This window comes from Pristis pectinata, chromosome 24, assembly GCF_009764475.1.
Source record: "Pristis pectinata isolate sPriPec2 chromosome 24, sPriPec2.1.pri, whole genome shotgun sequence".
Classification (NCBI taxonomy): domain Eukaryota; kingdom Metazoa; phylum Chordata; class Chondrichthyes; order Rhinopristiformes; family Pristidae; genus Pristis; species Pristis pectinata.
The window spans coordinates 34628856-34655961 of record NC_067428.1 but is presented as its reverse complement, the minus strand read 5'-3'; the positions used below and the strand labels follow the sequence as shown (position 1 = coordinate 34655961).

The 27106-nt window shown below is 47.7% G+C and overlaps 1 protein-coding gene across 4 annotated transcripts in view; it reads left to right on the top strand.

Annotated features, from left to right (window-relative positions):
- Window positions 1-27106, top strand: part of mef2b (myocyte enhancer factor 2b) — a 96035-nt gene that overhangs the window by 31188 nt on the left and 37741 nt on the right. For 3 of the 4 annotated variants that reach the window (XM_052038239.1, XM_052038240.1, XM_052038241.1), the window contains exons 2-4: window positions 15610-15739; window positions 22351-22489; window positions 26743-26946. In XM_052038239.1, the coding sequence (XP_051894199.1) occupies window positions 22436-22489; window positions 26743-26946 (258 nt within the window). In that variant the 5' untranslated portion in view covers window positions 15610-15739; window positions 22351-22435. The remainder of the gene's footprint in view (window positions 1-15609; window positions 15740-22350; window positions 22490-26742; window positions 26947-27106) is intronic. The other variant, XM_052038243.1, reaches the window with a different exon arrangement.

Genomic DNA, 27106 nt, shown 5'->3' with positions numbered 1-27106 from the left:
TGGTGGTATCATCTGCAAACTTGTAGATGGAGTTAGAGCAGAATCTGGCCACACAGTCATGAGTGTATAGGGAGTAGAGTAGAGGGCTGAGGATGCCAGTGTTGAGAATAATCAAGTTCAAGGTGTATAAGTTAAAATAGGCATGAAGTAGTTTGTCCTTTTTCTCTGCTTGGATTTTCCAGTTTTTATAGTCGGTTTGTAGACAGTCCATAAGTCCGAATTTGCCTTTGAGTTTCTGTACCCTCCTCTTGGGTTCTTGCAAACCTCTCAGGTGATGTCTTCCTTTCTGAAGCAGCTGATGAACCTTGTGTTGGGGTGCTTGAACATGGTGCCCAGGAGGACTGCCGTCTCTCTGACAGAGGAATAAGGAAGATGCTCCTCAGAAAGCCAGGGAGCTGCCACGGGGAATTTAGTAATTCAGGGTTGAGCAGTCTCCAGCTTGGAGCTTGTTTGGGGGGATGGGAGAGGGGAATTCCTTTTGAAGTCCTGGTGCATTTGTCTGCCTAGGTGATGTGTTTTAGTGCATCCATTCTCTCTGAACATCCCCCTGTGAGTTCCAACCCCTCAAGTCTGACAGGTTGCGAACCCACAGGTAGGAATACCAGGGCTGGAGGCTCGGGGGGACTCATTTCCTGGGATATGTACGAGTTGTGTGTGTGTCAGCCTGGGACACCAACCTTTGCTGAGGGAAATGAGATCTTGTCTTGCCTCAGTCCCACAGAGTGGGACCTTGTTGCCCCTGGAGAGTTGTGAACAAGATGCAGCCATCAGTACACTGCTGAGATGTGTTCACCCAGTGACTAGCGGTTTGCTTGTTCCTTTCCCAGCCTTCTGCACCCTCCTTCCCCCTCGACATTCTCCACCACGCCCAGAGGTGCTGGCTGGGAACATTCAAAGCTTGTGGTGTTGGGGAAATGAAGAGGAAGGTGCCTGGCTTCAGCTGGTGTCCTGTTTCTCCACTGCACACCCCATCTCATGTGGACTGGATCCTGGCAGGAAAGGTGCAGCCAGTGCCCATTGTGGACCCGGGAGAGTGGTCTGTGGAAGGCTGTTCTGTGGAAGGCTGTTCTATCATGAAAGAGGGTCAGCCTCAGAATAAGGGGATCGGATTTCAGGACTCAGAGGAGAAGTGTTTCCTCCTGGGAGAGGGAATCTTTGGAACTCTCCAATTTAGGGGCCATGGAGGGTCAGTCACTGAGAACCTTCAGGAGGGGAATGGATACGTCTACATGTGAGGTTAGTGCAGGAGAATGGTACTGAGGTAAAAGGTCAGACCTGATCTCATTGAATGGCAGACCAGGCACAAGGGGCTGAATGGCCTCCTGCTTCTTGTGTTGTTAACAGATCAGAGTCAGGGGTGGGTCTGGGGTGGGGGGGGGGATGGATGGGAGGGGTGGGTGGGTTGGGAAAGGTGGTGGTGAAGAGAGCCGTGTAGGTTAGGTCACAGACTCTGGGTGACCCCTGCGTTGGTGTACATAGAGGGAAGGTTAGAGAGAACTCCATGCATTGGAGCTCCCTTGAGTTGATTCCAACACCTTGGTCCTGCCGCATTCTCAGAGAGACCTCTCGCTGCACTGGTATGGCACAGAATTTCTATTTCATGAATTCAGAGTTTTACAGCACAGAAGGAGGCCCTTCGGCCCAACCTGCCCATGCCGACCAAGATGCCTGCCTATGCTAATCCCATCTGCCTGTGGTTTGCCCATTTCCACCTATCCCCGTACTCGTCCAAACGTCAAACGTTGCAAGGTTCCCCATCACCTTTTCCCTTCCCTCCTCTCGTTCTACCACTCCCGTAAAATCTTTCTCACCACCCAAAGTCAAGCAAGAGCAGATCTTTATTCCAAGAAATGGGCCCAACCCATGCACCAAGACTGTGCCCCCCCCACCCCCCTGCGGACTCTGGTAACTCAACTACTGAGCGTTTGTTCCCTGTGACCAGACAGCACTCTGCAGAGACAGCTGCTTGAACAACGGCCAAACTCACCGGGGCTGGCAGACAGTTGATGATGCTGGCCCCTGCCCTCTGGAGCAGACCCCTTCCAATCCACCATTACACAAACCTTCCCATGAAACCAGATCCCTTCCCAAATCCCATGCTCCATTCTTCCCCAGACACCACTCACAGAGGGCTCTCTCCACATCTGGATCAATTTGCAGTCAACATCCCCCAACCTCCACGTGGATGTGTTTCCCAAAGGCCTGGCCCTGTGTTCCAAACTTTAGCCCCTAAACCTGGGCTTCATAACCACTGAAAAGGTTACTCTCCCTTTACTCTATCGGCTCCTTTTGCTACGCTGGAAATTTCAATTAAATCACCCGTTCACCTTCTAGATTGCAGCTAATGCATCCTTGTGTGATGCTGAGTTCTTCCATCTCTTCCTCCAGATCCCTGTGAGTCACCAATTACACCACGTGTCTGAGGGAGCAGCAAGGGGACTAGTGGGCTCTGGCCATCTTCTGCATTGTATTTCCAATGCTTTGGTGTTCCAACTAACCCATGGGATTGTACATAATTCTCAAGATGATCGTTCCACGTGGGTGTTTGAGAGAAAACCTCCACAGATCAGCCCTGTTTCTTCAGGGTGGTTTCTGATCCCTTCCCCCGCCTCAGTTCGAGCTCTGCAGCACCCTTGCTGAGCTCTCCACTTCCTCCAAGTCACCCTTTGAAGGCTTCCTCTTTGGCTCAGCTTTGGGTTCCAGGCTATCTTTGTGACCAGGTCATGACTCTTTCTCTGATAAGCCTTGAGATATTTCTCTGTTTTCCTTGTGGTATAAATACAAGCTGTGGTAGTTATGATTCTTGAGGGAACAGTCATGAATCCTACGGCAGTAGTACCTGTCTACCATGGTCCCGGACTCTGGAAATACAAAGCGTGCACCCTCTCACTCTGCCCTTCTGCTGTTGAGTCCCAAGACACATCAGGCGATACACCCTGGCGGCACCAACATCGGGCATAGAAATGGGATCCAGGTTTCAGGACGTTCCGCCGCTGTGATCTGAGGTTTGCTCTGAAATCTCAAAGCCCCAGTGTAGCTTCTGAAATTATCGGGGACTCTGGGTCAGATTTGGAAAGTTCCTGGGGGTAGGTGCAATCCTCTGGGGTATAAAGGTCCTTGCTGTCTGGCCCAAGGGTCACCCTCTGCTCCGAAAATCATGCATTTTGCTCCCAATCCATGCCTGAGCACAAAAAATACAGTCGCTGAGGGGTTGCCCCTCCATCGTGGAGGGGAGGTGGTGCTGAGGGGGTCACCCCTTCGGCATGGGGGCCCTGGGTCACCCATCCGTCGGGGGGGGGTTGTGCCAGGGATCATCCCTCAGTTGGGGGGCCGGTGCCAAGGGAGCTGCGTGCCCCCCCCCCCCCACGGGACATGCCGAGGGAGCTGCACACAGTTGAAGACGTTAACCTGAGGCCACATCTGCCTCCTCGGACAGATGTGAAGGACGGGGGGTCCTCCTGGTTCCTGGCCCAGGTTCATCCCTCTGGCGTGATTGTCCTTGTGTTGCAGTTTGTGGGATCTTGCTGTGCTAAACACACTGCACTTGTGATGTTATACACTTCAGAGGCAGTGAAATGTGCTGCAGAGATCCATGGCTTTCTCACTTCTTTGTAAAGACATCAAAGGCAAGAAGTAAAATTCCAGGAAGAGCTGCTGTAATCTCGACTGCCCAGAGAAAACAGAAGCCAGAAAAAGACGCCTTTTGAAAAACAACTCAAAACCAAATGGAATGAAAACAGAACAAGGCCTTTTGCTAATGAAAGGTACAGGAGGCCACTCGTTCCAGCTACCCGGTGCTGGCTAATTGACAGAACTCTTTGATTGGCCCATTCAATAACTTTCCCCAGCCCCCGTAGTTCTTGCCCCTCGATCCTTTATCCGATTCCAAGATGAGTCAGTTTTTGTCACTGCTTTGGATGCAGATTTCCAGGTTGTTGCAATTTTCACAATTAAAGTAGACTGTTGAGAGAACAGAGTTGAAAAGGCGGTGCTGCCTAATCTGGGCCCCATCGCTGTTATCCCCTCCAGCCAGCCCTCTGATCAATACAGTGCCCCTGTTTGTGCTGAGCTCTCCCCTGGGGACTGCAAGCCTTCTGTGAAAAGGGAAGTGCGAAGTTCCATCTCAGTATGTTGATGACTTGGGTGTACAGGGTGTAATCTCAAAGTTTGCTGATGACATGAAATGTGAAGATTTAAAAAAGATAGAGACAGACCAATGACATGGACTGACAGCAGGCTTTTAAAGTGCAAAACAGAGTGGTATCCATTGATAGGAACATGGAGCTGGAGCAGAGGAGGCCATTCAGCCCATCATCCAGTAAGCTTACGGCTGATCTAGCTCGTTGTCACTTCCCTGCACTAACACCATATCCCTTGATTCCCTTAATATCCAATGGATCTCTGTCTTGAAAATACGCAGTGACTGAGCCTCCACAGCCTGTTGGTGGAGAATTGGTTGGTTTATTGTTGTCTCATATACCGAGATACAATGAAAAGCTTGTCTTGCATACCATTCATACAAATCAATTCATTACACAGTGTGTCGAGGTCATACAAGGTAAAACAATAACAATGCAAAATAAAGTAGCAGCTACAGAGAAAGTGCAGTGCAGGCAGACAATAAGGTGCAAGGTCATAACGAGGTAGATTGTGAGGTCAAGAGTCCATTTTATTGTACTAGGGAACCGTTCAATAGTCTTATAACAGTGAGATAGAAGCTGTCCTTGAGCCTGGTGGTACGTGCTTTCAGGCTTTTGTATCTTGAAGAAATTTCTTCTTGTCTCTGCCCTAAGTGGCCAACCTCTTATTTTGAGAGTGACCCCAGGCCTCGACATCCCCAGGCAGAGGAAATGTCAACTCCATATCCATCCAATCACACCTTGTAAGAATTTTGTATTTTTCAGTAAGATTATCTTTTTTTCTTCTAACTCCAGAGATCATAGGCCCAGTCTGCTTCACATCTCCTCGTAAAACAAATCTGCACTGCAGGAATCAATCTGACAAACCTTCGCTGTACTCCCTCTGTCACATATACCCTTCCCTAGGTCGGGAGGGCAGGTCCTATGCCGGATATGGTCTCACCCGGACCCTCTATATTGAAGAAGACATCTCCACTCTTGAACTCAAACCCTCCTGCAATAAAGACCAATGTTGTGTCGGCCTTCAGCAGCTGCTTGTTGAAACTGCACATTAACCTTCAGTGAGTTGTTTACAAGGATGCCCAGACCCCTCAGAACACCAACACCTTCCAATCCCTCATGGTCTCTCGAACAGAAAGTGACCCATTTATTCCCTTTGTCTTCCTCCATCAGCCAATCCTCAATTCACACAGGATATTACCCCAATACTGTGCTCTATAATTTAGTTTAATAACCTCTTTTGTGGCATTTCATTTAAGGTCTGAAAGTCCAAATACACCACATCATCTGTTTTTTCTTTACCTGCCAGAGGCAACCTCAAAAAAAACACTAACCAGTGCAAACTCAACTTCCCTTTCTGCCCAGTCCCATTATTTTCTCAGTGCTCCGTCATCACTTCTTAAATAATAAATTCCAGTATTTTTCCTAGCACCGATATTCCTGCTCACCTGCCCATTGTTCCCTAGTTCTCTCTTCTTTGTTAAATAATACGTTTACCTTGAATCTCCGATATTGTTGAAAATGGTGACCAGTGTACACACTGTCTTCAAAACTGCCTCCTTAATGATCATGGAATGCCGGCGATCAGCTTCCGGGGATTTCTCGGCTTTCTGTCCCATTAATTTTTCCAATATTATTTTTAAACAAATGTGAATTTTTTGAGCTCCCCATTCACACTCGGCAATTGTTCTCCCTATTTCTGTGACATTTTCTGGGTCTTGTCTAATTTCTCTGCTATTTCCATATTCCCCAATATAATCTCCTGGCTACATCTACAGGGGACACGGTTCAATTTCTGCTGCCCATTTCCTTTCCTCTGTCTGTGGAGGTTCCTACTTCTCTCTGTGCTGCTTGTTCCCTTGCTCACACATTCTGCTTTCTGTTTCCTTCTCACTATCCTCTACCCAATTCTGACAGTATCCATACCCAGGCTTGCTCATTTGTGGGGACATTGAAACTCTATGATCCAATACTACCTTTAACTTCTCTTGGTGGACACAGCTGACCACTTTTCCTAATGTATTCTTTTTGCCTAAAAGGGATATAGCCTTGTAAACTTGGTATTAATTCTTTAAATGTTAACCATTGTATGTTTACTGCCACACCTTTTGAATTAGGTTCCTAATCTACTATAGCCAACCTACTCCACATGCCTTTTGTGCTTGTTCAGATTTAAGATCATAGTTTCAGATTAGGTTACGGCCAACCACACCCCTAAACCATTTGTATATTAACCACTATCATGTTATAATCAATATTTGCCCAAGCAGCCATTTCAAGTGTTTGAAGTGGTGTTGGCCAGCTGTTGGATCTTGAAGTGCATTTCAGCCAAACTTGGTCCAGAACTTAACCAGTGGGGATGAACAGGTGCATCCCAGTCGGGAATGGTTCTAAAATCACCGGAAATTAACTGTAGGTCTGGGGATTGGGAGCAGTTTAGAACTTGGCAAAGGAGGGCCAAGAGATCGATAGAGTAAGGCGAGATTAAAATTTGCGTGTAAACTGGTGAGGAGCATAAAAAGGGATTTCAGAGCTTCTGTTGTTATGAGATTGAAAAGACTAATGAGGCCGATGTGGGTCGCTTACAGACAGACGGGAGAGTTTATAATGGGAACAAGGAAATGGCAGAGTCTGCCTTCACCTCCAGAAATACCAGAGAACCTGAGGTCTGGTGAGAAGGAGGAACTGAAGGAAAAAAGTATTAGTGAAAAAATAATTACCAGAGAATTGAGACTAAAAGCCAATTACTCCCAAGGACCAATGATCTATATCCCAGAATTTTGAAAGGGGTGGCTACAGATTCTGGAATTGTTGCTGTGGTCTGGAGGGGAGTAAATGTGACCCCACTGTTGAAGGAAGGAGGGAGAGAGAAATCTGAGAACTAGTGACCTGTTGGGCTGGCATAAGTTGTCGGGAGAATGCTGGAATCTGTAACGGAATATTGGAGCACCTGGAAATGAATCACAGGATTGAGCAGAGTCAGGTCGGCTTGGAGTGATGAAAAGGAAAGTCACATTTGACTCTCTGCTGGAGTTGTTTGAGGATATGACTAGTGGATAAGGGGGAACCAGTGAATGTAGTGTACTTACATTTTCAGAAAGCTATTGATAAGGCCCCATACAGGATGTTGGACGACAAGGTAAGGGAATATGGAATTGGGGGTTGTATACCGATATGGAATGAGTATTAGTTATCAGGCAGAAAACAAATAGTGGAAATAAATGGATCTTGCTCAGGTTGGTAGCTGTGACTAGTGGGGTCCCACAACCATTGATGCTTGAGCTGTTCATAATCTGCATTAACAGTTGGCTGAGGTGACCAAATATCTTAATGCAAGCTTGCTGCTGATACAAAGCTCAGCGGGGAAGTGAATAGGGAGGGGATGTAAAGAGATTCCGTGTATGTGGAGAAGGTGATGGAATATAATGCTGAATAATGTGAAGTGATTCACTGTGGTGCACAGAACAGTAAAATGGTGCTGTTTAAGTGGTAAGAGATTGAGCAATGTTGCTGTCAAAGGGACTTTAATGTTCTTGTGATCAAATCACTGAAAGACAACAAGCAAGCAATTGGTGAGTCAAATGGTGTATTGGTCTTATTGCTGGAGGATTTCAGTACAGGAGTAAAGATGTCTTGCTGCAGTTATATAGTGTGGTGAGATCACACCTGGAGTATTGTGCATAATTATGGTCTCCTTATCTAAAAAATGATAACTTGCCACAGAGTGAGTGCATGGAAGGTTCATGAGAATGTTTCTAGGGATGGTGGGTTTGCTGTACGAGGAGACTGAGCAGGCTGAGACTGAGGTCTCCTGAGTTTAGAAGAATGAGGGGAAATCTCACTGAAACTTAGAAAATTCTTCCTGGGCTCAACAGGCTGGATGTGGAGATGACATTTCCCTTGACTGAGGATTTTAGAACCAGGGGTTACAGTCTCAGAAAAAGGGGACAGGCCAGTTGAAACTGGGATGAGGAGAAATTCCTTCATTCAGATAGTGGCGAACCTCTGGATTTCTCTGCTCCTGAGGGTGTGGCGGTTCAGTCACTGAGTTCACTCAAAACAGGTTGATAGATTTCTGCATGCTGAGGGAATCGAGGGATGTGGGGATAGTGCAGGAAGGTGACACTGAGGTGGATCAGCCATGATCTTGAAGAATGGCAGAGGGAGCTTGAAGGGCCAAACAGCTGCCTCCTGCTCCTATTTCCTGTCCTTTTCGGGGATTGGGGGGCAGTGAATGGCTCACCCCCATAGCACAGCCTGCAGACTAGATGGAGAACAGCACACTTCTGTCAGCTGTGATCAGCAAGCACTGCCCTGGCTGGGAATGGAATGTTGAACCTCTTGGTGAGTGTTGGTTCCTTTATTCCCAGGGACTGTGGGAAGCTCAGTCCAACCACTTCTCCATGAACCTGTTCATCACTGACACTGCCGTAAAATTCTCAGCCAAATCTGAACAGAACCTGTCCCTTGGAGACGTAGGGGAGAGATGGGTGGGAGGGAAGGTGAGCTCTGGCCCTGGTTCCCTTGTGAGGATGTCCAATAGTGTATTGATGATGTCTTTGAGGAATGGCTGGATCTGCACTGGAGGTGGAGAGAATGCCTTCATGAAGAGCATAGCTGCCCAGTATGCTGACAGACTGGGTGAGAGGGGTCGTGGGAATGGAACTGTGTGTTTCCTTTCATAAGCCTAGATCACAGACATTGGCTAAATATAACCACAGTGAACCAGGGCAAGCCACTGAAGCCAGGAGTACAATTCAGTGAAGTTACAAATGCAGTGTTGGAAAGCTTTGTAAACTTGTTTATTCAGGGGACGTGAATGCTGGCTGGCATTGACTCCCCACCCCTAGATGTCCCTGAGAAGGTGGTGGCAGCGGCCATTGCCTTGAACTGTTGCGGTTGTGTGTTGCAGAGGCTCCCTCGGTGCTGTTGGCAGAGTTCCAGGAGTTTGACCTCGTGACACTGATGTAACGGGGATATATTTCCGTCGGGATGGAGTACAGCTGGAGGGGAACCTGCAGGTGGTGGTGTTCACATCTGCCTGAAACGCATGTCCTACTTGACAGCAAAGGTTGTGGGTTTGGGAGGTGCTGTTGGAGTAGTCTGGGTGAGTAACTGCAGTGTGTTGTGTAGATGGTCCACACTGCAGTCACCGTGCACTGGAGGAGTGGGGCTGTGCTTGGAGTGGTAAATGAGTGGCTGCTTTGTCCTGGGTGGTGGTTTAGTGCACTCCTCCCGGCACATGGAGAGTGTTCCCAGCGAGGCATCTCCTCGTGGTCCACCCCCGTGTCAGTGATACATCAGTGCCACTCTGGTAAAGAGCAGCCTGCAGGACCAAACCTTCTGATGGCAAAACTGCTGCTCACTGCTGGAAGGTTGGATAGAGCCTGAGCGGATGCAGAGGAGATTCACCAGGAGGTTGCCTGGGATGGAGGGTTTCAGTGATGAGATTATAAGATTGGGACGTGGTGTTACAGCTGTAGAAAACATTGGTTAGGCTGTACCCGGAGTATTGTGTGCAGTTCTGGTCACCACACTATAGGAAGAATGTGGTTAAGCTGGAGATGGTGCAGGAAAGGAACATTGCTGGGACTGGAGGGCTTGAGTTATAAGGAGGGACTGGATAGGCTGGGGCTGTTTTTCCTAGAGCGAAGGAGGCTGAGGGGTGACCTTATAGAGGTTTATAAAATCCTAAGGGGTATAGATAGGGTAGAGAGCCAGGGCCTGATTCTCATGGTAGGGGTATCTAAAACTAGACAGTGTAGGTTTGAGGGAGAAGGTTTAAAGGGGACCTGAGGGGTAAATTGTTCACACAGAGTAGTTGGTGTCTGGAATGAGCTGTCAGAGGAGGTGGTGGAGGCAGGAACAACATCTGGACAGGTACCTGAATGAGCAGCGCACAGAGGGATATGGAATTAATGCAGGCATGGGATTGGTATAGGTGGGCATGATGGTTAACACAGACACAGTGGGCCGAAGGACCTGTTTCTGTGTTGTACAACTGTGACTCTATGAGAGTGGAGAGGCTGGGTCTGTTCTCCCTGGAACAGAGGGGGTTAAGAGAGGACATGACTGAGGTGTATAAAATGATGAGGGGTGTCGACAGCAGACTGCAGGAAACGTTTCCCCAGATCAGGGGTAGATAAAACTGGAGGACACAGATTTAGGGTGAGGGGGCAGAGGGGATCTGAGGGGACCTCCTTCAGCCAGAGAGTGGGGAGTAGCTGGAACACTCTGTGGGGAGAGTGGTGGAAAGAGTCACCGACCACATTGAAGATGTATCTTGATGAGCACTTGAATCACCCAGGTGTAGAAGGCTACAGGCCAAGTGCTGGGAGATGGGATTAATATAGATGGTCGCCTACTGGTCAGCTTGGACATGGTGGGCCGAATGGCCTGTTTCCATGCTGTTCGACTCTATGGGTCTGTTCCTGGGTCCACTCCTTATCTCCGTTCCAGATTTGTTCCACCACAGTGCATTCCAATTCTTCTTTGGCAATGTTGCCACCTCAGTCTGGAACTCCCTAAACCCTCCAGCTTGTGGCAACCACACTAGTGCAGTCAGCTGCCTCTCCTCGTTGACTTCGAACTTAGAATGTTGAGGAGTTGTCTAACCGTAGCCTTCCGAATGGTAGAAGGATGCAGTTGAGGGGAATCAAAGAATCTTTCTTCTGGAGGGAGAATTCAGGAACGGAGATAGATGTGGAGCCAAGAACAGAAGAACATTTGGGTTATTTAGATGTGAAATCAGGAAGGAAAAGGTAGTGAATGTTCAGAATTCTCTGCTGCAAGGCTGGAGTCATTCAACGTAGCTCGGGTAATCCTTTCAAATGTAGGGAAAAGGCAGTTTGTGGCACTGACAACCATGTCTGAAGGGGGAGGATGGCTCCTCCTGCTCCCATCCTCTCCCTGACTGAGGCTGACAACACACAGTTGTTTGTTCATCATTGACTGGAGTTTTGCCCTTTCATAGTAAGATATGTTCTGTTTCAAAGCCCTAAATTTAGCTGGAGGAAGGTTCCAGGGGCCTCTTTAACCTCTGCCCCTGCCACCATCCACCAGGGAATAGGCGGGATTTTACTTTCAACTCCAGGCAGCTGTCCAGGAACCAGCCCAGGCACCCTCCCTCTAACTGTCCCAAACCAGTCAGGGAGTGGGACAATCCCCCAGGAACCCCGGGGAAGGTATTTGGGTGGCTGGCAGCCTTTTGCCAGGTGCAGGGACGGGATGCAGGCAGGAGCTGTAATGTTGCTGACAGTGGTATGATATGTTTCTGGGGGGGCGGGGTGGGTGGAGGTGGTCATGATCTCTCCCATTCCCCCCACCCACCAGTCTGAACCACTCCCTCTATGGTGGCCTGAAACACAAACAAATATATCAGAAGGGTTTCTCTTATAGACTCATAGAGAGAAACAGCACAGGAACAGGCCCAACTCATCTGTGCCAACCGAGACGTCTATCTGAGCCAGTCCCATTTGCCTGCGTGAGGCTGTATCCCTCTAAACCTTTCCTATCCATGTACCTGTCCAAGTGTCTTTTAAACATTGTAGTTGTACCCACCTCTACCACCTCCTCTGACAGCTTGTTCCATATACCCACCGCCCTCTGCATGAAAAAACTTGCCCATCAGGTCCCCTTTAAATCTTTCCCCTCTCACCTTCAACCTGTGCCCTCTGGTTGTAGACTCCCCTACCCTGGGGAAAAGACTGTAACCATTCACTCTATCTATGACCATCATGATTTTATAAACCTCTGTATCGTCACCCCTCGGCCTCCTATGCTCCAGGGAAAGTAGTTGAATGAAAAGGTTGGTGTCGTTTTGCCTCGTGTGCTCTGCCTGAAGCAGCTGGAGGTGGATCAGCCGCTCCTTTTGAGACGTAACTGGAGAACTTCTCAAAGGGAGGAATGTTTTCCGGGAAGCACAGGAGAATCGTTAGAGAGCAGTTCAATGAGCTAGCATCGACATGATGGGTTGAAGGCCATCCTACTCTGTGTGTGATTGTACTGTGATGCCATCAGAAAAGGATGTTGTTTCTCTGGCGTTGCTGTAGAGTTGAGAAAATTAACCCTTTGTTTCTGGAAGCTGCAAGCCAAGCCCAGAAGGTCAGGGAAGCCCTCCTGTCAGGTACAGCAGCTGCTCAGCACAACCGCTGACGACCCAGTCTTTTAATGGGCCTGTTTGGTGTCTGCTTTTCCTTCATCCGAATTCCTGGAGGGGTCTGAAACGTCTGCCCCTTGACCAGCGCCTTGCAACATCATCCATCCACACCAGGCAAACCATCGGGAAAGATTAAAGAGCTGGAACGACAGACACAGCTCAACGTAACCCCTCCTTTCAGTAATCGCAGGCTTATTTGACTCTGCAATAACAGAGCAAAGAAAATTATATTTAGCAGTGAATGAATGACCTTCATGTTAGGAGATGAGGGCTTGAGGGTTGTCTGAAATTCATCTCCTCTCTGTCTGCACGGGCGTGTGTTCGTGAACCACGTCCTGGTCCTGCATTGACTTGTAACTGGACCCACACACTTCATCCTGTTGCTGCTGACTACCTCACTTCAGCCTGATTTTTATCTTCACAGAATCTGTTATGTTTAAATAAAGATCGTTCAGCCCCTCCACTTCATGCTGTTGTTTCTTCTGCACACTGGCCTCCTCCCACCCCCTCTGCTGTCCTCTCGCCCCGTCACCATCTCTGTTTGTTCCTCCTTCTCAAACGCCTCTCTGCTGTTCACCCTGACATTTCCCCATGGGACCAGACTCCACCCATCCCACACTCACCGTGGAAACGAGTTTCCCAGACATCCTGACTGGATTTATTGATGACTGAACATTGAACACGGAACGGTACAGCACAGGAACAGGCCCTTTGGCCCACCATGTCTGTGCCAACCATGATGCCAATTTAAACTAATCCTGCCTGCCTGCACATGATCCATATCCCTCCATCCCCTGCCTGTTCATGTGTCTGTGTAAATGCCTCTTCAACGTTGCTATCGTGTCTGCTTTCACCACCTCCCCTGGCAGCCTGTTCCAGGCACCCACCACCCTGTGTGTCTTTTAAAAAAAAAATTGCCTCATAAATCTCCTTTAAGCCTTCCCTCTCACCTTAAATATATGTCCCCTAATATGTGACTTTTCTACCCTGGGAAACAGACTCTGATGGTCTACCCTGTCTGCACCTCTCATCATTTTATAAACCTCTATCAGGTCTCCCCTCAGTCTCTGACACTCCAGAGAAAACAACCCAAATTTGTTATAACCTCTCCTTGTAGCTCATGCCTTCTAATCCAGGCAACATCCTGGTGAACCTATGTTGACTTCTGTTGATGTCTCCTGGTTTGGGTTTCTCCACAAGTGTCTCTCTGACCACTCCACCAAACACCTTCTTAACTTAAGATGTCTGTTGAGTCTTTCCCCATCTCCCTGTCCCCAGCTGGATGAGTGTCCCACACTCAACGATTCAGAAACAGCTTCTTCCCCTCTGCAATCAGATTTCTGAACAATCCATGAACCCACGAACACTGCCTCGTTATTCCTTTTTTTTTGCACTATTTATTTAATTTTGTAATTTATAGTAATTTTATGTCTTTGTGCTGTACCACTGCCACAAAACAGCAAATTTCACCCCATATAAGTCAGTGATAATAAATCTGATTCTGATGTTCACAGGCACTGCAGTCATTGAGCTGTCTGGAACAGGGATGGGAAACTGCACCAGGCTCCATTGTGACAGAGCTAACCTCAAGCCAGTGACCACTCTGCCTGGGTTGTCCATCCCTCACTGGGTACCACCCTGTGTTTGAAGATGTCACTCTGATTCACGTTCACTGACAGTGTGTCTCAAACCCTTGTCATCTGATGCAGAGAGCTTCCACCCACTGAGCAGACTTCCTTTGAAGTACATGTTCAAAGTGTAGTAACCGTGGTAATTTACAGCAGACAATTCTCCTACACTGTACTCCCACACTCAGCAACTTGGTCTGCTTCTGACCCATGCTGGATGAGGGGGTGAATATCAGGCAAGATGCAGAGCAAACTACCCTGCTCTTCTCAGAATAATGGGATCTTGTCTATCTAAGGGTGTGTCTGTTCTGAAAAGCAGCACCTCTGAGTGTGCAGCACTCCCCCCGTACTGCACAGGGATTGCCAGCCTAGATGTGGGTCCCATTCTGAGGAGTGGGACTAGAACTTGCAGCCTTCTAACTCAGGAAAGAACGTTACTACTGAACCCATCCTATGCAGTTAAAAAACTTCTTTACAAAGCCAAGTGTTTTATCATCAGTGAGGGATGATGAGAGCACAAGTACTCGAGGTTCCACTGTTCCAGCACTGTCTGGGATGCCTCAGTCTGGCCCCTGAGATCCTGAATTCAAGCAAACACCTGCCACAACCCAACTCACCAACAAGGATGTAAGTGCATTGGAAACCATTTAGAAATGTTAACTAATTGGAAGGTTAGACAGGCTAGGCTTGTATCACTGGGACTTAAGGGAGACTTCATTGAAAGGTGAAGATCTTGATGGGTCCTCGACTGTGAATATGAAGAGAATGTTTTTCTCTTGTGGGAGAATCTCAAACTTGGAACACTGCAAAATATGAGTTTGCCATGTAAGAGAAGAGCAAATTTTTCTCAAAGGGTCACAGGTGTTCAGAGCTCTCATCCTCAAAGCACAGTAGAAGCTGTGTTTGAATATTTTTAAGACAGGGAGAGTTGGATACTCAAGAAAAGGGGTGAAGGTTGGGGTGGTGGTTGAGAAACTGAAGTTGCATTTGGTTCAGCCATGATTTTACTGAGTGGTGGGACAGTCTGGAGGGGCCAAGTGGCCTCCTCCTGCTCCCAGTGTTTATGTTCCTGTCTCTCCTATTGTGGCTCGGTGGCAAGTTCTAAGTGATGACGCAGCTGTGAAGCACTTGGGAATGTTTTGATAGGTTAGCAGCAGTGCAGCAATAAAACTGCTGTGAAAAGATATGAGTTGTGTGGTAAACTGACTTGTAATGTCAGCCCAGTTACTTGAAAAGCTCTTACAAGCTGCTCAAGCTATTAGCTGAAGGAGTAAATGACCTCGGCTTGGAGCCCAGACTCTCACGACGAGGCTCTCCAGCTTGGTCGCTGGGTTAGTCATTATTCTGCTGGTGGACTAGCTTTCTATAGAAGCAGTATCGGACTCAGGACCCCTGGGAGCTTCACATCAGGACTCTGGTGGCTGCATTGTTTTACCAAGGCCCTGTGGTATTTTTAGTTCTATTTCTGATACCTCCAGAATTTTATTTATTTGCCGTCAGTTATTTATAAAATTTGGCACCAGTTTGCTTCCGTGAGACTCACTGCTTCAGCTTTGGAATAGTTCTTCCTGCAGTTTGTTTGGTGGCGGGAACAGTGAGTGGACTGGAGGCATCCTGGCCAGATCCTGACTTGTCACCCCCACTGAAGCCTTCTCTGATCTGGCTCTCTTCACTTCACTGACAGGGTCCCTCCAATGAAAGAGTAGTCACCCAGCAACTCCACCCCAAGGGCCACAGGACGTGCCATCCACAGGTTCCATCCCCCCTCTGTTGGAAGGAACAGACCCCAGGGCTGCTCTCGAAGGGAAGAGCAGGTGAGTGTTCTCTGCTGTCCTGGTTAACACTTAAACCTCAACCTGTATTTAAAACGAATGATCTGATTGTTGTTTGTGGGAACTTGCTGTGCATATTACCCAGATTGCACAGCAACAGTACTTTAAAAAAAATGTACTTCCTTGCTGGTGAGGTGATTGGGACCTGCTGGGGTGTGAAAGGCAGTACTGAAATACAAAGCTCTTTTAATATTTGGTTAAATTACTAAAGAAGGTGAATGCAGAGTGAGGTGACTGGGGGTTCTGCCCAGACACCTTTGGGGAGCTGGGTGCTACAATGCCACCCTGGTGGGAGGGTGGAATTACAATGTGACATGTTTACATAGGCAGATTCCAATGTAAACATGGAGACAGGAAATTAAAGCGGAAGTCAGACGTGAGAAAAGTAAGTTAAAACATACATGTAGACAGGGGATGTTCATGAGCAGTTATCGCAATGAAAAGGTTGATGCTTTTGATTGCAACAATGAAACTGAACATCAGACACTTCACACAGACAGAGCAGAGTCAGCCCAGGTTAGATACAGAGTAAAGCTCCTTCTACGCTGTCCTATCAAACACCTTCAGGGCAAGAACAGCACCGGTCAGGTACAGATACAGCTTTTGAAAGTAAATAAAGTAAAAAAAACTATTGATGCTGAAATCTGAAATAAAAACAGAAAATGCTGGAAATACTCAGCAGGTCAGGCAGTGTTAATGTTTCAGGTTGAGACCCTTTGTCAGAACTTGGAGAAGTAAAAAGGTAGCTTCAAGTTGCAGAGCAGGGGACTGGAGGGATGGGTAGGGTGAAGACAGTGCTTCTGTGGAAGTGAGTTGTACTGATAATCCTGTCAACTGGGTCAATAGGAGCAGTTGGGTAACACAGACAAGTGTAATGTGTTGCTGGTAGCAGGACAGTGGGACGTGTCTCACAGGTCGAGCTGTTGGGAGAGAGAACCACTGAGCCAATATCACAGATGGATGGTTTCTGCTGAAGTAGCCCATCCTGAAATTAGAGAATTTGACCAAAAGAATGTCGAGTGACGTGACAGAAGATGAAGTGTTGCACCATGTTGAAACAGTACAGGAGGCCACACACCGATAGGTCGGAGTGAGAGTGGCATGGGGCATTAAAGTGACAGGCAAAAGGAAACTCAGGGTCACCCTGGCAGACTTAGTGCTGGTGTTCTGCAAAGTGATCAGCCAATCTGCATTTGCTTCCTCCAACGTAGAGGAGGCCACAGAGTGCACACCGAATGTAGTACACCAGACTGGAAGAAGTACAAGTGAATCATTGCTCCACCTGGAGAGCGTTTGGGTCCCTGGATGCTGGGGAGGGAAGCAGTGAATGGACAAGTGTTGCACCTCCTGTGGTAACATGGGAAAGTGCCTTAAAAATGGGAAGTAATAGGCAGGGATACGTGAGTGAACCAGGCAGTGATCCCTTTGAAATTCTCCATGTGAGGGCGAGGGGAATACATGTCTGGTGGTGGAATCTTGATGGAGCTGGCGGGAATTGTGAAGGACCATCGGTTGAATGTGGAGGCTGATGGGATGGATGGTGAGGCCCAGGGGAAGTCCGTTCTTGCTCTGTCCAGGAGGAGAGGGGGTGAGATCAGAGGTATGGGAAATCAATGAGGTGGGGTCCTGGGCTCTGTCACCATGGTAGAGGGCGAGACACAGTTCAGGAAGGAAGAAGACATTTCGCAGGTAACTTGTGGAGACTCTCATGGAGAACTGGGAGAGAAGTCCTTACAGGATGCAGGGCAGGAAGATATATAGTCAAGGTAACTGTGGGAGTCTGTGGTCTTGCAGTGAGTATTTGTGCCTAGTCTATCCCCTGAGATGGAGATAGAGGGATCCAGGAAAGGAAGGGAAGGGAACAGTCAGAGGTGGACCATGAGCAGAGTGGAAGTGAGGAAATTGTTGAGTTCTGCATGAGTGCAGGAAGCGGCCCCAATGTAGTCATCGTTCGACCAGAAAGAATTGAGGAAGAGGTCCTGAGTAGAATGAAATGAAGACTGTACCGTGTATCCCACAGAAGAATGGGATCTTAGGTTGGGCCCGTTCGAGCTCCCTCTGCACTGCCTCATCAAACACACCCACGCAGGGGCAGGACTTCTCCTGAGTCACTTTGTTCAGGCTTGTTCCTGTGATGCAGACAATAAAATGAAGCAGAAGATCTTTATGTGACTGCTGTAATTTATCCAGAGTTAGCAGAGATTTATTGTACTTTCCTTGTATCCAAAGTGTGGCATGTCGTTTCCAGAAAGTGAGGAATTGACAATAGGGTGTCATTGCTCCAAGGAAACTTTCCAAATGTTTTCCCCTTTTTGACGTGTTGTGTATTGATTGTCACATGAACCAAGTCGATTCTTCATTGTCACAGAAAGAACGTGATCCTGAGTATGATTGTGGTAACTGAGTGTGAGCTACCTCCACCTCCTGTTGCATAACCAGTGACTTGAGAAATCTGTTTCACTAAAAGAAAGATTTATGAAAAAGTTGGTTCAATGCAGAGTAAAGCTCCTTCTACACCACCCCGGCACAGGTTTCCGGACAGCATGAGTTAGAGTAAAGCTCCCTCTGGATTCACCTGATTAATGGTGGGAGTAATCACTGGAAGTTCCTGACTATTTGTTCTATCCTGATGACCAGTGATCTTGGCAACATGTTCAACAGGTCAGCAGTACTGCAGGGATGGCTTTCCCATCGCACTGGTGTTGCCTTCTCTATGATAAAGTTGTACAACATGCAGCCGAGTCCCCTTCACCTATCACCCTGTGCTGTCTGACCTGCATTGGCATATCATTGGCACATTGTTTCTTTTTCTTTCTTTTTCAATCTTTTTATTAGTTTTCAAATTAATACAGATTAATATATAACATCAATGTTTGTACATGTAATACAGAGAGATCGGGAGAACAATCATGACATGAATAATCATAAAAAACAATAACATATAAAAAAAATCTGTAGATCCCATGATCTCTTAGTAAATGAATATAATATAAAAGAAAGGAAAGAAAAAGATTTATTATATAAATTTAAAAAAAAACAAATCAATAAGAAAAATTATAAACAATGTATCAAACCAAACTAAACAGAATAATTTCAAAAAAGAACAAAAAAAAGAAAAAAAGAGACTGGACTGAAATTTCTCAGTAGAAACAGAGCAATATTATGTCATCAACTCCGTTCCTCTAAATTGGAGAATTATTGAAAGGGGATCTACATCATGTGAAAATATTGAATAAATGGACTCCAAATATCTTCAAATTTAAGTGAAGGATCGACAGTACCACTCCTAATTTTTTCCAATTTAAACATGATATAGTTTGAGAGAACCATTGAAAAGTAGTAGGGGTATTGGATCCTTCCATTTAAGCAAAATGGATTGTTTGGCCATTAATGTGACAAAGGCAATCATACGGTTAGCGGAAGCAGGTAAATGGCCAGACTCTATCCTTGGTAATCCAAAAATTGCAGTGATAGGGTGAGGTTGTAAATCAACATTCAATACAGTTGGGATAATGTTAAAAATGTCTTTCCAATATTTTTCCAAAAGAGGACAGGACCAAAACATATGTGTCAAAGAAGCCACATTCGATTTACATCTGTCACAAGGCACATTGTCGTTGGCTCGTGGGTGAGAGTGTCCTGTTTGTGCCCTGACATTGTTAAATGGACCAGTTCGGATAACAGAGTGAGAACAACAGTCGCGTTCATAGCGAGAGCCTGGTGTTTACACAGAACCTTTCTCAAGCTTGGGTTTAATAACAAACTAATCATTTTTGGAGTGTGTGTGCTGTTGTCAGGTGGGAAATTTGTCAGGCAGTTTACACATCACAAGTACCACAGAGAGCAAAGTGAAAATGACTGGTCCTCTCCTTCTGGGTTGTTGACGGAGGGATAAGGATTGACCTAGGACACTGGGATTCTCTGTCCCTCTTCGAATGTCTGGCATTGGGTCCTGTAACTTCATCCAAGTCAAGACAAGTTTATTGTCATGTGCACAAGTATGGTGGGGTACCGGACAATGAAAACCTTGCAGCAGCATCACAGGCACGTAGGTACAGACAACACACAGAACAGAAGTTGTACATAAATCCTACATAGAATTATACCATACAAGGTATAATGCTCTACGTCAAATGCTGTCCATACCCTAGTCCTGTTACTCCTGTGTCCTGAGCTCGCTGGCTAACTCTGACTCCAACTGCACGTCCATTTTAAATTCTCATCTTTATTCTGAAGTATCTCTGTGACCTTATCCCTGCCCATCTCTGAAACTTCCTCTACATTTACAACCTTCCAAGATGCTAAGTTCCTTCTGGATTCTGATGTGTGACCCATGAAGAACAAAGTACAGGAGCAGGAGTCACATTAGGGGAATCGAGTGATGCGGGAAGGCGCCCTGAGACAGAGTGATGCGGGAAGGCGAGTGGTGTGCAGGACCAGGTGACTTGCTCCTACTCCTATTTGCTACATTCTGATGTCGCCCCTCAAGCTCACACTGTCATTCAGTGATGTCACGACTGGTCTAACCTTGGCCTCAACTCCCTTCTCCTGCCTGTTCACCATAACCCCCAATCTCCCTACACCTGACACACCAAAAGATCTGTCTACTTCAGCCTTAATCTGCCCCACTTCCTCCTCTCCGCCCCACCCCCCCTCACAAACACTTTCCTCCTCCATCTTTGTCTGTGGTTCACACACAAACGTTCAGTTCTGACAGAAGCTTGCTCCTCCTGCCTCCCACACCAGGGAGAATTGTCAGCTGTGACGATGGAGCCTGACGGTGTAGAAGCTGCAGCATTCGCTCTTTCTCAGCTCTCTGCCCCAGAGCTGAGGGGCAATCATGGCTCACAGTCCCACACAGTACTGGGGGCGCACTATATCATCAGTGGTGCCCTTGTTTGCTTTACCGAGGCGTCACCATTTGAAGAGTAGCAAGGCGGTAACCCCAGAGCCTTGGACCAATTTCCAGCCCGTTTCCAGTGGTGATTAGCAGAGGGCAAAGGGTCAGCAGAGGGGTTGGGTAGAGAAACTTTCTCTTGCAGGCTGAGGTGTGACCTTATAGAGGTTTATAAAATCATGAGGGGGTGTAGATAAGGTTAAAAAGTCAAAGTCTTTTCTCCAGGGTAGAGGCACAGGGTTAAAGTGAGGGCAGAAAGATTTAAAAGCAACCTGAGGTGCTCATTTTTCACACAGAGGGTGGTGGGTATACAGAACAAGTTGCCAGAAGAAGTGGTAGAGGTGGGTACAATTACAGTGTTTAACAGACATTGGGACAGGTCCATGGATAAGAAAGGTTGAGAGGGATATAGGCCAAACATGGGCAAACAGGACTAGCTCAGCTGGGCAACTTGGTCAGCATGGATGAGTTGGGCCGAAGGGCCTGTTTCTGTGCTGTAGAGCTCTGACACTATGAACGGTGACCATCTGGAAAGTGTGCCAGTGGGTGCAGATGGACAGGAAGGGAACTGGATGCATACATGAAGGGGGAATGTTCAGGCCTCTGCGGAAAGAACAGGGAAGGGGCTGTTTCCAAGTACCATGCCAACTCTGGGCCGTGGCCCCCACCTGTACTGTACAGGACTGATTGTGGAAAGGTGCAGACATGGAAGTTATTCCCACAATGCCTAACCCTCAAGATAATTCATTGTTTTTTTCACCTATCCAAAACTTGCAGCAATTTGGGAGGAGAAGCAGCAGACTAGGTTGATGCATGATCTCTGACACCATTGCGTCAGCCTCTGATGTGGGGATGGAGCTGGACTAACAGTAGGGCACACAGTAGACAGTCCATCTTACACCGGTCTGGTTGCTCAGCCACATATGTGACCCCCGTCACTACACTGGAGAGTCCCAAACTGTTTCTTTCATCTGCCCCACTTCTGAGAAACTTGTGTTTTTGTCTCCCCCACCTGCCCACAACCACATTTTCCAGTCCATCTATAAAATTTGAATAAAAACTATTGTTTTCACATTTGCACCCTCATTTCAACATTACACTTCACTCTTCAGGACTTCTCCTCTCCCTCCCCCCAACCCCGGTTTGAAAACCTGGACACTGCAGCCAACACCCTACAGACTCGATTTAAACTGCACAACGTAACACTCAAGATATCATCAGTGAATCTCCACTGATCATTGAAGCAGGGTAACTATATCTCCTGACACCAAACAGCTGATTTCTCCAGCAGTGTACAGTGAGTGCAGGCTAGGTAATTGTATATTGTACATTCCTGTGTATTGAAGCATTGCCAGCTGACTTCAACAGTGGTCTGTTTGCAGAGTTAGTAGATTATAAAACAAACTGCTTCCACGAGGCCTTTGTCAGTCACTAATGCTGTTGCAGTTGTATGTGAAACACAGCTTTGGCAATTTCTCTCCTGGTAAATGTTGGGAGTTGAAGAGCTGAGGTGATGGTACTTCACCAGAAGGAAGATCCTCTGGACATGTTGACTTGGGGTTTGTATTTTGAATCGGAGTTCATAAATGGATGGTCAAGTTTTGTAGGCATAACTAGGTATTGATGCAAGTTAAATGTTGAGTAAAATGTGTGGTTTGTATTTACTTATTTGTATTTTTTTCCACTCTCTGCAAAGAACCCCAGGTAATGACAGCAAATCGAACCGTTCCCTGAATTTGAAACGTCAGCGAGACGGACTGTAAGATTAAACAAAGTGAAAAATGGGAAGAAAGAAGATTCAGATCTCCCGGATCGTCGACCAGAGGAATCGACAGGTACAGGATTTCCCAGGGACCAGTTACAACCCACAACTAATTTCCCAGCTCCATTTCCCACAGTCTTGCTGAGGTTGTCTCCAGGGTTTAACCTGAATGTCCACACTGAGTGTCAAACAGCTTGGCAGTGCTGAGAATAACACCCAGGTCCAGGGAGGTAGTGATCAGGAGGTGGGACCTTGGCCAATAACCCTCTCATCCTCACATGAGCCAGCACCACCAACTTTGTAAGCTGGACATCACCCCAAAAATCTGGGAGCTGGATTTGCTGACTAGCCCCTCTCCAGCAAGCTGCCAACAGGTAATTTGTTTAACAAATCTTTCTATGTCCTCCTCATACCACTTCCCCTCCCACCTTACCCTTCCTATTGACGTTCTGCTGATGTGTTTCCTGGGACGGTCTAGTGGGTGTGGGACTGTGGACTGGGGAAACCCAGGGCTCAGTTCCCTTCTGATGGTGAGGACTTAACGATGACTAGGAACTTGTTTGCCTTTGGGCAGTGTAGCCTTAACCCTAACCCCAACCTTATTCCACCACGTAGGAGGTCACCACAAGAGCTATTAAAGAGAAAAAGGATACAACAAGTTTAAGGAAAGGTTCAGCTGTTTGGTTGTCGACCACAGATGTTATGGGAATTTGCACTGGGCTGGCACTGAGTTTCTCCCAGATGACACTGGCCATATTCCGTGTGAGGCTTGTAGGCGGAACTCCCAGGTGACCAGCATAAGTCTGAAGCTAACACTGGAACCTTCCCTCAGTCCAAAAACTTTAAGTGGTGCAGGGAGGGAGGGTTTTCTGTATCAGTGGAGCTGTGCTCTGTATTAGCATAAATAGGCAATGTCACCATAATACGGAGCTTTGGGTGTCTTGAATCCCAAGGTCCCCTGACGATCCCTGATGAAATTCCACCTTTTGAATTATTGGGAGCAATTTACATAGGATGTTTCTGTGTAGCAGCTGCTCCCTCTCCACACCTTCCCTGTGAACTCTTCACCTGTCTCCCCATCTCATCCTCCAGTTTCCCACCTTTGTTTCTGGGGTTAACTCAATGACCGACCCTCTGACCCAGTGAGTTCCACCTCCCAGGTAGAGGAGATTTCTCCTGAAGTGTCTATTGGTGGTTATCTCCTATTTATGGTCAGGTTCATTTCAGAATAAGAGTAGGTAGTTTCCTGGCTCCTCCACACCTGGAGTGACACCAACCCAGCAGTGTGCTGCTGGGTTTTCACCCTCTCTTCGACAGGAATCCTGGAACACACAGGGCTGAGAAGTGACCAACCCCAAGACCCCATCTCCATCCACCTCATGTCGGAAAGCGTGTGGGCTGTTGTATGTGGTCGACTATTCTTGGCTGACACTCTGAAAGTTGCGTTGTTGTTTGTGGGAGCTTGCTGTGTACGGGTTGGGCTGCTGTGTTTCCCATGTCACAATGTTGTCTGCAGTATCAGGACATTAAACTGAAATCCCATCTGCTTTCCTGGGTGGATGTAAAAGATCCCACAGCAATGTTGTGAGAGAGCAGGGGACTCCTGCACCAGGGTCTCTCCCTCAGTCAACGCTGAAACCGATCATCTGCTTAATATCGCAATGCTCCTTGTGGGAGCCGGTTATGCAAAATCAGCCGCCCTGCTTCCTACATGTCTCCATCGCAGAAGGTCCTTCGTTGTTCCCCAAATTGCTATGGGATGTCCTGAGGCTGTGAAAGGTGCCATGGCATTGAAGGGCTCCCTCTCAGTTTCCGAATCCCTGGTTGGCCTGGGTAAAACCTTCCATGAGATGGTTCACTGTTTTCAAATTAATTTAAAAAGAAACAACAATCTGATTTGCATGAAATTTGCCTAATCTCTGGTTGTGAGTCAGCCGTCACAAGACCAGTGAAGCAGTGCCCATTCAGTGAAGTCATGCAGCAAGTGGGAGCCATTACTGGGTGCCTCCCCAGGAAGGTGTGATTGTTTACCATGTGTGAAGTCTTTCGAATCTCTGGGCTATCTTTGGCTTGTGGTATTCTCATCCAAGTATCAGTTTCTGTCTCTTTTTTTTCGCTACTCAACAACTATCTTATTTATAAATGTACTGTGATTGTGGATTTTCGGAGGAGGTAAAGGAATTGTATTTATTCCTTTCCCTGGGCTTTGTGCAATGCCGCCAAAGACTGCCACTTAGTGTGCACCCTGCAGGCTGCCTGAAAAGGAGCTGGAGGCTCCATCCGCAGTGCTGCCTTGATGCACCGGTGGTTTCTGGGGTCACTTCTGGCATCAGTTAGGGTAGAACCTATTGTGGATCACCAGTGGTAATGAGTTCTGTAGAATCAACCGCTCAAGGTCGTCCTCTTCTCCTCCTCTGTTTTTTGAGGTGACAGGAACTGATTGTGCACGAGGTGAACACAACAGGTGGTGAGTACTTGCACATCATTCGTGATGGTGAGCAGCCCCTGGTGTTGCAAGTGGACTGTGTCAGCACACTAGGATTCCTTTCCTAATGGCCATTAATGAGGCAGGATTTTTATTAATGACAATTCTGCAACCTGAGGGTCACCTCACTGACACCATCATCACACTGAAACTGAATTCAAAGACGTAAACTGAGACAGCAGGAGTTGAGCTGACTCTCTCTGGGATATTATTGCAAGCCTTTGAATCATCAGTCACAGACACTTCTGGAGTTGACAGATCTGGTTCACTGTATTCCTGAAGGCTCTGCCCACAACTGCCCCACTTGTCAAACAGCCAAGAACATTAGTTGATCCTCTTTAAACCTTTTGATTTCTTCAGTAGTGTGCCTTTAATTCCTGGATACTTGGGCAGTGTCCTGGAGAGGGAAGCCCCTGAGTACCGCCATGGAACAGAGTGTAATGACCCGGAGACAGTGGCCAGATGCAGGGTCAAAGGGGGCTTTGTAAGGACCATCTAAAGCAGGAGAGAGGGGAGGGATTTAGGAAGGGCACTCTCGAGCTCATCAGCTGAAAGCATGGCCGGTGATGGTAGAGAGATGGGAGTTGGGGACGGTCAGCGAGATGTAATGAAAGGAACACACAGATCCTGAAGGGCTCCGGGGCTGGAGGAGATTATGGCAATTACTCAATGAATTAACTTTTGCAGTTGGCATTGATTTAAATGCGAAGGGTTCTGCTTCTCTCTGAGGCTGGGAAACAGTTGCTGGGTGCTGGCTGTGGGGCACGTATTAATGCAGATTCTGCATGGGAGTGGAAGGCACAGTGGAAGGCGTGCAGTCTGTGTTGTCAGGCTCCTGCTGTACGTGCAGAGTGTCAGTCACACTGCCAGGGCCTTGGTGTGGACTGACAGCAGCCCATTGTGTACAGACAGTGGGTGGGAAAGCTGAACCTTTGCCACAGACTGCACCTACAGTGCAGCTCACAGAATGAGAGCTGTGGGAGCTCCTTCGGCCCATTGTCCCTATGCCAGCTCCTTCAATGAGCTCTCTAACTTGTCCACTCCTGCTCTCCCCATAGGTTATCCTCTGGTTTGGTTCATGGGATGTGGAGGTCACTGACCGGACCCATCCCAACCTGCTCTGCAGCGGGTGGTGAGCTGAGCCAGTTCAGAGGACAGTTAGAAGCCCAGTTGTTGGTCTGGTGTCAGAGAGGCCCGAGTGAGTAACAATTGGCCATTACTGAACTTGAATTTTTTTCGCTTCTGATGGCTGAGTTTTTATTCTGGATTTGTCTAATTCCTGCACCGTGAGATTTGAACTGGTGAGACCATGATGCATCCAGTCAGGATACTTTCAACAGTACATCTGTAAAGGTTGTTGGAGTGTTGGGTGACAAGCCGAACCTCCTTAACCTCCTAAGAAAGTAAAGACGCTGGCGCACTTTCCTTATGACTGCATCTATGTGCTGGGCCCAGGACAGGCCGTCCGATATGTTAACACCCAGGAATTTAAAGCTGCTGACTCTCTCCACTGCTGATCCCACAATGTAGACCGGCGCATGTTCACCCTCCTTCCCCTTCCTGAAGGCAACGATCAGCTCTTTAGTTTCACTGATGTTGAGCGAGAGATTGGTTTTGCAGCACCACTCAGCCAGGTGCCCTATCTCGCTCCGGTAAGCTGACTCATCGCCACCTGTGACTCGTCCAACAGCAGTGGTGTCGTCGTACATCCTGTGGTTGGACTGAGCTCCTCTGACAACAATGTTATCAGTCCTGATTCCCCCCAGCTTCTCTCCCCTCCCCACCGACCAAACCCCCACCCCATCAGGGTCCTGCTGATCTTTGACTTTTCCCCTCCACAGGTAACCTTCACCAAGCGGAAGTTCGGCCTGATGAAGAAAGCCTACGAGCTGAGCGTGCTGTGTGACTGTGAGATCGCGCTCATCATCTTCAACAGCACTAACCGGCTCTTCCAGTACGCCAGCACTGACATGGACCGCGTCCTGCTCAAGTACACAGAGTACAGCGAGCCTCACGAGAGCCGTACTAACTCTGACATCCTGGAGGTAAGGGGACTGCAGGTGGGAGGGGCAGCACCACCCCACCCTTCGGTTCTAGCCCTCCCCGACCAGCTGGGGGCTGAATCTGAGAGTCCACGGCCACAGTCGCAGGGTCAGGGTTGGTCACTCAGGCTGGAGGTCTCTCAGAGGGACTGAATTCTAGAAT